Raw genomic sequence first — 14,929 nt, forward strand, 5'->3', positions numbered from 1 at the left:
AACTGTAATTTCTTAACATTTCCATTAAACAAACATGTTCGTCAGTGAGCTTTAGAGCAGAGTCACGCTAGCTGTTTCCCTTCGTTTCCAGTGTTTATGCTAAGCTAAGCTAACCGGCTGTCTACTGAACACACTGTTCCTTTAGCTCAGACTGAGATTTAATTGAAGAACAACTTTAAAAAACAGCTAAAACTTTTTAACACATTAAATGAAAATACTGTTTTCATATTGTTACAGGACACTTTATTATATTATATGTTTAACATTTGTCCTTTCAGTGAAACGTCTTTTCTTCTTCTTTAGTTTAAAAAGTAAACCAGTGAACAGGAAGTAGAAGCAGCTCAGAAGTCTGGAGCCACTTTAGAGTTTGTGTGATTCTGATTTTCCATGTTGTGTTTGAACAGAAGAGAAACCGTTAAAAGTCTGAATGAATAAGCTCCTTGTGTTAGTACTCTGATGCCCTGCTGCAGTAGAAGTACTAGTACCACATGTCATGCTGCTTCTTATCACAAACCTCTTTGTGCTGAACAGGAAGTGAGCGTCTGGAGCAGGAAGTGAGCGTCTGAGTTTACAAACGAGGAAGTTTGTGAAGTTTTAAATCAAAGTCAGAATAGCAGTAAAACTTAAATTGCTGATCACATACTGCACATACTTTCTGTATGTATACTTGTACAGGTATATGTATATAAGTACAGTAAATGTACATACAGTAATGTTTCATTTCATTCATCTTGTAACATAAAAATAAATAGAAACAAATGGAAACATAAAGAAAGTCAAACTGGAGCTGGTAGAAGTTTGTCCCACTGATGATAATAATAATATATATTGTTATTATTAATAGTAATATAAAATCAAATGCAAATAATAAAAAATGCAATTACTAACTAATGTATTATATATTATCATTTATTATGACTATATATACAAAATGTTACAATAACAAAAATACTTAGTTAGGTTTGAATAAAGATGGTTTGAGTTTAAATATCTACAGAAGAGATGTCACTGAAGTTATGTGATAAATAAATCAACATTGATTTATAACGTAACGATAACATATGTAAACAATGTCGTGGAATATCTACGAATTACGGTGCATTATTTCTTATATGTATACATATATATATATATCAGTGGTGGGCCTAAACAGAATCACAAAGTTATAGCTATTTTATAATTTAATAATTGTTCTTAAATACACTACATGTATTATAATTTATAATAATATTTTCCCTATTATCTTATGTTCTCATTGCACAGCTACTGTCTTCCTCAGTTGCTCTGCTTCCAGTGCAGCTTGTTTTAAGTAGAGCTTTTATCCAATCAGATCTCACCTCTGTGTCTCTAGGTAAGAACAGAGGCAGAGGCCTGCAGACTCACAAGTGAATCCATGTGCAGTTTAAGTGAATGGGGACGATATTGTTGATTGTCATAGTGTTCAACCAATCAGATCTTTAGTTTGACATGTTGGGCGTATTCTTTGACTGTCAGAGACTGCTAGCTGGCCTACAAGTACGTGATTGGTCAGTGGGCTAGCCTGACATGTTGGGCGGTGACAATCCCAATATCTGCTGCCTCTGTGGAGCGGACATCTTCAGCCTCAAACGCATTAAAACGTGTTCAAGAAATACAACTGGAGGCTCCACTGCTGTTATTTTTACATCTGCAGTAGCTTTAATATGCTTGTTTATATATTATTATTTGTACAACTTGTTTTTATGAAGACGGTTTTATATGTGATAGGAACTATTGTTACGTCCTATGTTGCACTGGGGACACATTTAGCCGGTGTACAGCAACAAGAAGACACGTGAAGCGGCAGCTGTCTATATACTCGCACAAAGTGTTAAAGTTAAGTTTAAGTGTTAAAGTGATCATCTTTGAAGGTTCATGTGTTTTCAAGTGGACTCATTTTCCCTCTCGGTGTTGACAGACGAATGAATCCGTCAGTAACAAGAACTACGGAGTCGTGTATTTCCTGGAGGGAGTGATCGTGTTACTGCTCTGTTAGTTTGTCTATGGTGTCGTTTTCATGATACGGTTGATATTGTTCCCTCTGATATTAATAATATTTGAATGGCTCGTGCTCTTTAGTGTGCGGTGGAATACGTGTTTTAGCGCTGCACTGTTGGTGGATTGATTTTGACTTTATGCATTGTCCATTAATTACGCAGCATCCCGTCATGCGTGTATTCATGTACCTGCACTCTGAAGTTAGTGTGTTTGTAGGTGTTGAGCTTCATTTTTACACGAAACAAATAATAACCATAGCTGTGGCGTCATAATGAGGTTATTAGGAGGAGGTTCAACTGGAGACCAGCACTGAAGGCCCAGGTATGAAATGTTATATATATATATATATATATATATATATACCTGCTGGATGAGACCAACCTGTTTACTGTTATATATTCAATTTCTATCAGTTTGATAAATACAGAAAACTCCTGATGTTCCTGAAGAGACAAAGATTGTTTAAATAAAGGTTTGTCTTCCGTCATCGTCATGTGAGTCTTTGTTTGTTTCTCAGGTCGCAGCTCCAGTAACACTACATTTCCCACAATGCAACTGGACAGTTCAATAAAAGGTTTCTGAAGCTCAGAAACAGAAGCTTTAAAAACACAAATGTGTCATTCCTGCTCTCCAGAGGAAGAACCCTTTAATGAATCCATGTTTCCTCATGTCCACAGCTTTGTGTGTGTCTGTGTGTGTGAATGTGTGTGTGAGTGTGTGTCGAACATGTCTAACAGGACAGCAGCAGTTTAGACTTCCTGCGTCTATTTAAACCTCATGACCAGGAGAGAGAGAGTGTGTGTGTGTGTGTGTGTGTGTGTGAATATTTGTCCCATGATGTCAGTGTGAGGAGAAACAACGGGAAAACTGTGGAGAAGACACACACACACACTACCCCCCCCCCCCCCCCTCTACAGATGGTACGGTCTGCCCTGCTGTCAGTTTGAGTTTGTGGAGCTCAGAGGAAAAAATTGATGTTTGAGGAAGTTTAACGGTGAACGAGTCGGTGGTAAAAGTACACATACTTATGTACTGTACTGTAGTACAACTACTGAATCTGCAGAGTGAGATGTAGTAGTACAAAGTAGAAAAAACACAGTACTTGGAGTAGAAGTACTGAGTTAGTTTCCACCTCTAGAAATGAACAGATCCATTGAGACGTTTTCTCTGAAACATGAAGTGACTTGTTTCTGCTCACATTCTTCTTTTATCATCTGAAACGTGTTGAAGAAAGTTTAACCCTTCATGTCTCAGAGAAGGAGCTCCTCTCTGCCTGATCAACAATAAAGAATTCATAAAGAATAAATGAGTCATTAATAATCATGAGTCACACCTCACCTGAGTGTGTGTGTGTGAATGTGTGTGTGTGTGTGTGCGTGTGAGTTCACTTTGACGTCTCAGGATCAGTTTGTTTCATCTGAATACAAGAACAAAACAACTCTTTAATTTAAACTTTACAAGCCTCAGTGAATGTGTGTGTGTGTGTGTGTTTGGACCACACCCAGTGTTTAGTCAGACTTAATGTGTTCACTGTGCTTCTCACAGAAAGTGTTCTTGTTCTTCTATCGTTATGAGGACCAAGTGTGAGTCTGTGGACATTGTTTTGGAGATTTTATATTTATTTTTCTGTTATTTAATTATTTATTTATTTACCAATGAGTGGTTTAATATTATTAATAAGCAGCCAGCAACAGTACAATAAACTATATAAATACACGATGAAGGTATTTAACAGAATGAGAGGATATGATGAGTCATGATTACAGGTTTGGTTTGTTCTCTCTCTCTCTCTCTCTTTGGTAATTTATGCTCTCCCTTAATTCAAAAAAGAGCTCCAGCGATGGAGCGTTTCTGTAGTCCAACAGGAAGTCATCATCACTGGTTCCTCCACAAACAACCAATCAGATTCTTACATTAGATTCTGGAGACAAGGAGTCAGGACAAGGAGACAGGACAAAGAGACAGGACAAGGAGTCGGGACGAGGAGGTCACATGACTTCACGTCTCCTCCTCTAAGCTAAAGGAGGACTAGAGTTCTAGTGAGGATGTTTAGTCGTCTTCTTTACACTCTTTTTAAGATTCACCAGAGGGGCGTTCACTGACCTGTTTTATAATCAGAGAACTAAACGCTGGTGTTAAACACTAGACCTGATTTCAGACATCTAATGATTTCAGAAACACAATGACTGGACAGGAAGTGAAATAATGCTGACTCATTCCTGGTTTTAGGACTCATTCCTGCAGAACTCTTTAGTGAGACTGTGTTCTGACTGTTTGCCCAAACGTTCTACATTTTTATCTCAGAATGTAATCAATTCCTTTAAATCTATGATTCATTTAAGAGGAATTACAGGAACACTCACATAAACCTTCCAAAATAAAGCCCTCTGCTTCTAATCTGAACTGGAATTACAGATTAAAACTGTTAATTTAAACAATCTCAGTTTACTTCACATAACTTTGAAATAATATGATGTCCACTTAAAAACAGTAAAGGGAAGAGTTTCGGTCCCAACAACATGTTAGTGGACAGACTGGTAAACTGGGCGGGACTTTCTGGCACAGAGCTGAACTGGTTTGAATCCGATTTGACGTACAGGGACTACTTTGTGGTGTAAAAACGTGGCATGTGGAGTTCCCCAAGGCTCCGCCCTCGGACCTCTTCTGTTCAATATCTTAGATTATAAATAACAAACAAAAAGTCTCACTTTATGCAGACGACACACATGTTTATATATTATATATATTTAGGACTCTGGGTCGGTGTGTTAAACAAAGGGTGAGATAAAGATGAAACAGACTAAGATTAAAAGTCAGCCTCCATCTTTAAAGACTATAAACCAGGACAGAAATGTTAACATCCACATGAATACAATTAACAAGACAATCAGCCGACTACCACTTTAGGAATATATCGAGAATTAAAGGTCTTATGTCTCAGAAAAACGTTTGTTGTCGTTGGGTCTCAGATCATTCAGCTGCAGACTAGAACCAGTAGAGACCACATCAGTCCAGTTCACCCCCTTTAGTATAACCTGCCACCTGTCACAGTTTTAGATTATCTGATTAAATCCAGACACCTTCTGTTTGTTATTTTTACTGTGATCACAAATGTCTTTTTACACTTCAAGTTATAGTTGTTGGACACAGTTTGTGTCTCAGATCGTGAATCTTTGACAGATTTAAATGTTCTTTAGTGAGAAAAAACAAACAACAATCAGCCTGATTGCTAAAGTTGAATTTACATCAACCAGCAGAAGATTTCCCAACACGATCAATCATCTGTGAACTTCCTTCATCCTGAGAGACACTAATGATTCTGTTTCTACTGGAAGGACAGACAGACAGAGAGACAGAGGGGCAGACAGAGAGACAGACATACAGAGAGACAGACAAACAGACAGACAGACAGAAGTAATTTATTAACCTCCATGTGGTGATAAGTGGAATGTTAAAGATCACAGAAAAGACAAGAAAAAATGTAAAATCAAATCACAAAAACATTCCACATAATTAAGTTTAATAAATAATTTCAAATCAGGTAGATTAATAAAAAATGTGTCTTTAACTTGGTTATTTTTTGTCTCCACAGATCAAACTGAAGCCGTCGTCACAGTTTGGACATCAAAACACAAACTTTTGTTTTTACTTTATTTTTCATTATTATTTTTCTACAGTGGACTTTTAACGGATTTTGGGATTCTGCCATTTTTCTCTATTTTTGCGTTGTTCACCAGACAGTTTTCGTTCTGAGGAGGGATTATTTTCTACGTGTTTTATCTGAATGCCCCAGGATTATCCTCAGGCTGCAGTTCCTCCCCCGGCCTGCAGGGCGGCAGCAGAGAGCGGTGGCCGGCCGCTGGACCGACAGAGCGTCAGCATGAGTGACTTCTGGCACAAGATGGGCTGCTGCGTGGTGGCCAAACCACCGCCGGTGAGACGCACACACAATTTACCTTATCTTAACCTGAATGTCCTCATAAACCATGTCGAGGTCAGCGGTCCTCACACGGTTCGGTTCCTCTCCGAACCGTGTGGAGAGAAAATCATGCTCCTTCTTCGTCATAACTTAGTTGAATCTGAACACACAGACATGATTCATATATTTTTAGATTCAGTGCAACATACACTTCCCGATTAATCTGATGTCCATTGTGAATAAATGTCTATAACTCCACTTGAAAATCACAGTAAAAAGACTCTGCAGAACTCCATTGAGAATCTTCATGTTTTTAGGTTTTCTCTAGTATTACAGTAATCCAGTGATATTTATCTGTTCATCCATGAGTTCCCTGCACACAAGAGCCGATAAGAAATCATTCTGCATACTTTTCATGTCAACAAATGGAAGCTAAAATATTGTTGTAGCTCACATTCATTCATGCTTTTGAACTATATGTTTGTGAGCTGCAAAGACAACCTTCCTTCATTTCTATAGAAAATGTTTGATCCTAGTTTAGTTTTCAGGTATTTGTAGTTTAATATAATGTCCGTCTGAACGGTGATGGAAACCTTCAGACCTCATCAGGTTCAGTGAATCTCTCAACAGCTGGAGGTTACTCAAGAGGAAACAGGTGGCAGAACTTCCTCTTCCTGTTTCACTGTGACCTCTGACCGGAGGCCGACGCCCTGAGTGGTTTGTTTGTTGGGTTTGTTGTTTCTGTAACGTGTTCGTCAACGAGCTCCTGGTTAGTTTGTAAACTGTGTCGATTCCAGAATTTAAATAAATCCTCTTGTTGGACGTCACAGAGTCCAGAAATGTGGGAACCTTCCTTTAATCCTGAGCTGCTGCTGCTGTGTAACACAGATGTTACACAGATGTTACACCACAGCTGGAAGACTTTAAACTGTGGTTTTAATCAAAAGAGTGAGAGCTGATGACAGATTAGTAAGAACTGATCAGAGATCAGTGAGCTCACGATCAATCAATAAAACAGGTGAACGTCAAAGTAACTTTTACTACATAAGATAAATATAAAAAACGACATTCTAAATGGAGGAGTTGAGGAGTCTCACAGAGGAAAGAAGCTGATCTGAAGTCTGCTGTTCATCAGCTGATTCTTCTGTATCTCTTTCCAGACTTTAATATCCATTAAACTCTCTGCAGGCAGCTGTTGTCACCGATATCACTGATGGGTTTAATCCCCCGCTGTAGAGCTCTATTCTCCTGGACCCTGAACATCTCATGTCGGTTTGTGATGTTTCTGCTGCTCCTCTGTAAAAGGAGAGCTTCTTCACTTTCCTTGATGGTCTTTCTTCTCCAGGATGGAGACGTGTGAGGACCACATCAAGTTGTTTGAGAGAATGATCCTCAGGATACCGTGTTCGTTGTTTTTATTGATTTTTATTTTTTCAGTTATTTACTTTAAAAGACAGTTTGAAGAGGTGAAGAGGACTAGTTAGTGGTCTGAGTGGAACCTGAACCTGATCCAGACCACAACTAACTAAGAAGGTGCAGTTTGTATTCTATCAGGGCAAAGTACTTCCTCTTAACGGGGCACTTTGAACTCTGACCCTCTAAATCTGTTTTGTGGCGTAATAAATGAATATTGGAGCAGCTAATCAATGCTAATCAATGCTAATAGATAACGCAGTGGTGATCAGTTCATGCTTTGAATTCTTAAATAGAGCTGCAGTGTTCTAAAGAAACACAAGCCACAGAAGTCAAGTCTCTTCAGGGTTTTCATAGAAATACATAACATGACCTGTTAAACTATTAAACAAATCATTAAACAAAGTATTTAACAAAGTAGTAAGTACTTAAGCTTGTAACCGAGTATTAGTACTTTTACTGCAGTAAGTACTTCCTCCAGCACTGTAAAGAGTCATGTAGTGAATAATGGCAGTTATTCTGGAGAGGAAGTCCTTCCTCCTCCTCCTCTTCCTCGTCTGTATTTATAGAGCTCTGTTTGTTCCATTGTGAAGCTACACACACACACACACACACACACACACACACACACACACACACACACACACACACACAGATTTTTACAGTGTGGTATTAGTACTTTTACTGTAACAGAGTACTTTAACAGTGAGGTATTAGTACTGTAGTGACTGTGACCATGGTTGCTGAAATGTTTGTTCTGACGCCATAAATAACGAAGTCCAGTTATAGGCATTTTATTTCTCACATAAACAGAGTTCCACCACTTTCTCTGTCCTTATCCAGTTTCTCTACATATACCAAATAAATCATAACATTTACATTCATTAAATGTGCGACCACCTGTATCCAGTGACCCCACTGATTATAATACCTTTGCCCTGATTCACACCGGCACTACGCCCCCTAGTGGTGGGAGGTTGTACAGAAACAAAACAATAACAAAATGGCTCTTTTACTGTAACAGAGTACTTTAACAGTGAGGTATTAGTACTTTTACTGCAACAGAGTACTTTAACAGTGAGGTATTAGTACTTTTACTGTAACAGAGTACTTTAACAGTGAGGTATTAGTACTTTTACTGCAGTAAAGGATCTGAATACTTCCTTCATCACTGTGATGGAGGTCAAAGGTTCAGAGAAACCAGCTGATTTCAGTAAAGAGATTTTATAAAAAGTATCAACATCATCATCATCTTCACTATCATCTTCATCATCATCTTCACCATCATCATCTTCACCATCATCATCATCATCGTCGTGGTTACATAAATGCTCTGAATAATCTGGAGGAATTTAATCTTCTTAAATATGATTCTGGATCAGCAGGATTAACTGCACAGAACGAGGTTTTAATGAGGCATTCAAGGGCCGTTTGCCAGAGCTCACGGTGTCCCTGAACGCACCACAGAACTTATTGGATAATAGTTTGTAGTTTTTAATTAGAAAGCTGATTTCTGATTATTTGTGAAATTTTAAACAAATAAATTGTGACATCATTTAGTTCTATTGTTTATCTGCGATTGTTCAAAATAAAATATTTATAAATAATTAAATAACAAAAAATAATAATAAAACAAAAAGATAAAATGAAGTAAAGCAACGTTGAAATTAAACAAGAAAATATTTAAAATCATAAAATTATTAAACAACTAAATAAAATAGTTTGTCTCGTGTCAACGAATATTTTTAATGAATATCAGTAAGTAAATATTATTAATTGAATTATGTGTGTGTGTGTGTGTGTGTGTGTGGGTGTAGAAGAAGAAGAGGAGGAGGATTGATCGCACAACGATCGGAGAGCCGACGAACTTCATCCACCTCACACACATCGGATCAGGAGAGATGGCAGAAGGGCTGCAGCCGGTGAGACGCCACACCTGTCTGTCTGTCTGTTTACCTGTCTGTCTGTCTGTCTGTTTACCTGTCTGTCTGTCTGTCTGTCTGTTTGTTTACCTGTCTGTCTGTCTGTTTGTTTACCTGTCTGTCTGGCTGTTTACCTGTCTGTCTGTTTGTTTACCTGTCTGTCTGTTTGTTTACCTGACTGTCTGTCTGTTTGTTTACCTGTCTGTCTGTCTGTTTGTTTTCCTGTCTGTCTGTCTGTTTGTTTACCTGTCTGTCTGTCTGTCTGTTTACCTGACTGTCTGTCTGTCTGTTTACCTGTCTGTCTGTCTGTTTACCTGTCTGTCTGTTTGTTTACCTGTCTGTCTGTTTGTTTACCTGACTGTCTGTCTGTTTGTTTACCTGTCTGTCTGTCTGTTTGTTTACCTGTCTGTCTGTCTGTTTACCTGTCTGTCTGTCTGTCTGTTTGTTTACCTGTCTGTCTGTTTGTTTACCTGTCTGTCTGTCTGTTTGTTTACCTGTCTGTCTGTTTGTTTACCTGTCTGTCTGGCTGTTTACCTGTCTGTCTGTTTGTTTACCTGTCTGTCTGTTTGTTTACCTGACTGTCTGTCTGTTTGTTTACCTGTCTGTCTGTCTGTTTGTTTTCCTGTCTGTCTGTCTGTTTGTTTACCTGTCTGTCTGTCTGTTTACCTGACTGTCTGTCTGTCTGTTTACCTGTCTGTCTGTCTGTTTACCTGTCTGTCTGTTTGTTTACCTGTCTGTCTGTTTGTTTACCTGACTGTCTGTCTGTTTGTTTACCTCTCTGTCTGTCTGTTTGTTTACCTGTCTGTCTGTCTGTTTGTTTACCTGTCTGTCTGTCTGTTTACCTGTCTGTCTGTCTGTTTGTTTACCTGTCTGTCTGTCTGTTTACCTGTCTGTCTGTCTGTCTGTTTACCTGTCTGTCTGTTTGTTTACCTGTCTGTCTGTCTGTTTACCTGTCTGTCTGTCTGTTTGTTTACCTGTCTGTCTGTCTGTTTACCTGTCTGTCTGTCTGTCTGTTTACCTGTCTGTCTGTCTGTTTACCTGTCTGTCTGTCTGTTTACCTGTCTGTCTGTCTGTCTGTTTACCTGTCTGTCTGTTTGTTTACCTGTCTGTCTGTCTGTTTACCTGTCTGTCTGTCTGTTTACCTGTCTGTCTGTCTGTCTGTTTACCTGTCTGTCTGTTTGTTTACCTGTCTGTCTGTCTGTTTACCTGTCTGTCTGTCTGTCTGTTTACCTGTCTGTCTGTTTGTTTACCTGTCTGTCTGTTTGTTTACCTGTCTGTCTGTCTGTCTGTCTGTCTGTTTGTTTACCTGTCTGTCTGTCTGTTTGTTTACCTGTCTTTCTACCTGTCTGGAAATTAATTCACTATAAGTGATGTTTTTATTGACATGTAATCAATTATATTGATCATGTTGTGTGTGTGTGTGTGTGTGTGTGTACAGTCGGGGTCGGTACAGGAACAGATGAGGTCTAAAGGCCAGAATATGAACGGCAGGAACAACCTCTTGTAGCCGGTAAACACACACACACACACACACACACACACACACACACATACACACACACACACATATTCTTTTATTTGTTATGCTGCCACACATGAACTAACACTTTAACTCTTTTCAGTGTAAAAAACTGATAAACACTTTTAAATGAATCACAAATTAACGTAAATTACTGAGATATCCCTTTATTCACTCAGACTGACACTTCACTTTCCTTCAGCGCTTCGACTTCATGTTCACGTGAACACGCTGAACGTTCTCAGGTTTTCTGTAGAATCTCGTAAAATGATTGAATGTTTACTCCACTTCAACTTCCCTCAGCCAAACATGAAATATCTTTTCCTTTTTTGACGGCTCCTTTCAGTGCTCGAACTTAAACCGGCTCTTCGACACGTTCACTTCGACCAACACTTCACTTCTGTCAGCGTTTCTGTTTCAGCTGCCACTTCAGTTGCTTTCAGTGCTTGAACTTTAGCGACATCTTCATTTCCTTTGAAGAGCGTCAGCTTTTTACTTTCATACAAAAACATTTCAAAAAGCTCCAAAGACAGATTTAAATATTTCACGTTTATAATTAACTTCTAATTTATTTCTTTTTTTGTAGTTTTCTTTTCCTTCATGATGACCCTTTGCTGACCTCTGAACGACACCTGACCCCCCCGACCGGAGGCCCTGCTGAAGTGCCCCCGACCAGAGCGTTGTCCTGGTCCTCTGAGGATCATCACTTCCCATCATGTCATTTTCTACGAGCCCAAACTGAACATCAGTAGCCATCATTATAAAAAAACTAATAAAAAAAGCCTTCAGTATTCAATCAAACCGAGCGATGACATCACTGGACTCCATTTCCCAGAATGCCGTTTCATTCAGGATATGCGATGAATGACAGAATGTCTGTACTTAAGAAGAAAAAAGTGTTGCTTTAAATTGTCAAACAACTTTTTATTTTATAAAAAGAAACTACATTTCCCAGCATTCATAGGGAAGCGTTCTCTGCTCCACAACAACGTTCCCAGGATGCTTCACTCTGCTCAGCTGTGCTATGTATTCCCCCCCGCCTCTGGTCATTGGTCACATGGCCTCAGTGATGACATCATTGGACCTCAACTCCCAGGATGCCTCACTCTGCACAGGCTTCACTGCTGGTGCTGAATGATTAAAGACTTTAGGAGAGGAAAGTCCCTCTACTGTGTGTGTGCGTGTGTGTGTGTGTGTGTGTGTACACGTGTGTGTGTGTGTGTGTGTGTACGTGTGTGTGTGTACGTGTGTGTGTGTGTGTGTTTGTGTGATGTCATATGTTCTTAATCCCACCAGTTTAAATCTGGACACGCAGTTCAAAACTTCCATCAGAAAATCCCCCTTCTTTTTTTTTTTTACTTTTACTTTTGACGACTCAAACTGTGGCTCGCGGCCCTAAACGGGTCTCTGGCCGACGTTTTCTGGGCCCCAAGAAGACAGAAGTGGATGAACTGATAACTTTGGGACATTTTCAGGACTTTTGTTCAAAACATTTCTGCTTTAAAACATTTTCTGCCGCTGGTGAGACGATCAAATGTTTACCTGCTTTATATTTTGAGTTTTTGAACGTTATTCTTTATTTTCTGCTGTTTTTTGGGTGCTTTGCTGTGTGATTGTTCCTTCTGTCTGCTAACGTAGATTTTAATATTAGAAAAAGGTCGTGGTTCTTTAAATATCAGCAGCCAAACAAAGAGGACTTTTATTAAATAGGTGACGGTTCAAATCCCCCAGAAAGTTTAATTCCAGCACTTTTTTAAAATCCAAACATCCCACCAAACTCCTCACAGTGTTCTCTGTATTTAACCATCCTAATACTTTTATGTCACTTTATTAAGGTCTGAATATTTCAAGCAGTGTGAGTCCTACAATCCTATTTCATTTATTTAGTTGTTTTGGTCTGATTTTAAAAAGATAGTTCATCTCCAAATAGTTATATTTATAATATTAATTAAATTAATAATAATTAATATTATGTAATATTAAAGTCAAACTTCAACATGTTGATCATAGAATTTAAACTCCTGAATTTGTCATTAAAGCCCCAAAAATGACCAGAACTAGTGTTGACATCATAAAATACCATTAAAAATATAAATATAATACTTTTTGACAAACTAAAGACCTCAACAGATCCATAAAAGTATTTCAGCATCGACTGATTTATTTAGATTTATGATAGAACAATAATAAAAGTGATCAATCAAAGTCTTGGTGCGTTCACTGGACTCCTCACAGCGTGGGAGTTATGTAAACTCTCTTGTTACTCAGCGACCCTCATGTGTCGACCACAACAGCTGATTCCACGTCATGTGACTCCGATCAGCTGATAAGACTGTAAACAAGGGGCCACAGACAGGAATCACATGAGACACCAGCTGTTCTTATTCTTCTTCTTCTGTGGTGTTTCTGCTGCAGTTACAGCCGGCGACAACACGGATGAGAGAGTCTCGGTTCTCCTCTGAACTCTCACCGGTTCTCAGGACTCCACAGTCCGGTTCCTTTTGTTTATCACGGCCATAGTTCCTCTCTTCCTCTTACTCTTCGCCCCCCCCCCCCCCCCCCCATGGGATTCCCCTCCCCCGCTTACAGTCCACCAACACTGGAGACAACTTCCCCTTCAAGGCGACACAGACCTGAATATATTTTGTCCTGATTCAAGCTTTCTTTGCTGTTTTGTTTTATTTTTTATCAAAGATGTTGATTTATTAAACTGTTTGTATTATTGTGACGTCTCTTTCTGAATTCATGTCACATAGTTAGAATAATATGAGTCTGTAAAGATCATGAGCCTCAGTTCATTAAAAAAAGGCTTTTATTTGTAGCTGTTTATTGTCTCACAGCGGCTGTTTATGTGCTTTAAATAAACGTTAATGTGATGTGAACCAATCAGCTGCAGTTCCGCTAACATCGACCGGAGGCCAATGACAACTTCTCTCTGTAAATATAAAGTTTTTACACACAACAGGTTGTAAAATGTCACTTATTTTAATGAGTGTTTTATTAAGGAGACATCGAGGCTTAAATGCATGTTCGCGTGATTGATTCAATGACGATCTGGCACCAGGTCGGATTTGAGAAACATTCTGATTCTATCTCCAGTCCAGAAGATGACACTTCTGTCCACAAGATCCAATTGTCTTTACTTTGTTGTGTGAACAGGATTATTATTTACACAAAATATCTTGCTCCAACAAGATACTAAGTTTTGTGAACTAGATAATAACTTGTATATTTAATATTTCTGGACTTCAGTTGCTTCATATAATATAAGAAAAGTCAATTCTGAGATTAAAGTTCTGAATTTTTTAAAGCGCAGTCCAACTGATTATTTTAATTTTTAACATTAAATTAATATTATTTTAAATCCAACATGAGTGTCTCTTTGAAGTCAATATGAATTTGTTGAAGACTCTTTTCTTTTAGATTACAGACCAACAGTCTTTACTCGACATGAAAGACTTTTTGTACATTTGTCTTGTGTTTGGTTTTGTGATGTCGCCTGAAACAGAAACACAGGATGACTTTATTCCTGGTTATGTAACACGTGTCTCCATAAATCTGCTGTTTCCTCTGTTGTGTGTGTTGATGAGCGCTTTATTTTAAAGTGACTTCATGTGTTGAAGTGTATTGAAGGTTCACAGTGATGATCGGGATTATAACCATCAAATATTTTGTTGTTTCGGCCGAAAACCAAGATGACAACAGCTAAAAACCAAGATGGCGACGACTAAAAACCAAGATGTCAACAGCTAAAAACCAAGATGTCAACAGCTAAAAACCAAGATGTTAACAGCTAAAAACCAAGATGTCAACAGCTAAAAACCAAGATGGCGACGGCTAAAAACCAAGATGGCAACAGCTAAAATCCAAGATGGCGACGTCTAAAAACCAAGATGGCGTCTGCCAAAAACAAAAATGGCAACGGCTAAAAACCAAGATGGTAACAGCTAAAAACCAAGATGGCAACGGCTAAAAACCAAGATGGCGACGGCTAAAAACCATGATGTCAATGGCTAAAAATCAAGATGGCGACGACTAAAAACCAAGATGGCAACAGCTAAAAACCAAGATGGCGACGGCTAAAAACCAAGATAGCGTCGGCTGAAAAACTAAATAGCGACGACTAAAAACAAGATAGTG

General features: G+C 38.6%; 1 protein-coding gene across 1 annotated transcript in view; it reads left to right on the top strand.

Moving 5' to 3' along the window:
* Nucleotides 1-13,751, top strand: part of cdc42se1 (CDC42 small effector 1) — a 17,316-nt gene extending 3,565 nt beyond the window's left edge. The window contains exons 2-5 of the mRNA XM_076075603.1: nt 5,609-5,950; nt 9,166-9,270; nt 10,709-10,780; nt 11,376-13,751. Of these exons, the coding sequence (XP_075931718.1) occupies nt 5,801-5,950; nt 9,166-9,270; nt 10,709-10,777 (324 nt within the window). The 5' untranslated portion in view covers nt 5,609-5,800 and the 3' untranslated portion in view covers nt 10,778-10,780; nt 11,376-13,751. The remainder of the gene's footprint in view (nt 1-5,608; nt 5,951-9,165; nt 9,271-10,708; nt 10,781-11,375) is intronic.
* The last annotated feature ends 1,178 nt before the right edge of the window (nt 13,752-14,929 follow it).

This window comes from Anarhichas minor, unplaced genomic scaffold (genome assembly GCF_050575085.1).
Source record: "Anarhichas minor isolate MPS153535 unplaced genomic scaffold, ASM5057508v1 ptg000053l, whole genome shotgun sequence".
In the NCBI taxonomy this organism is placed as follows: Eukaryota; Metazoa; Chordata; class Actinopteri; order Perciformes; family Anarhichadidae; genus Anarhichas; species Anarhichas minor.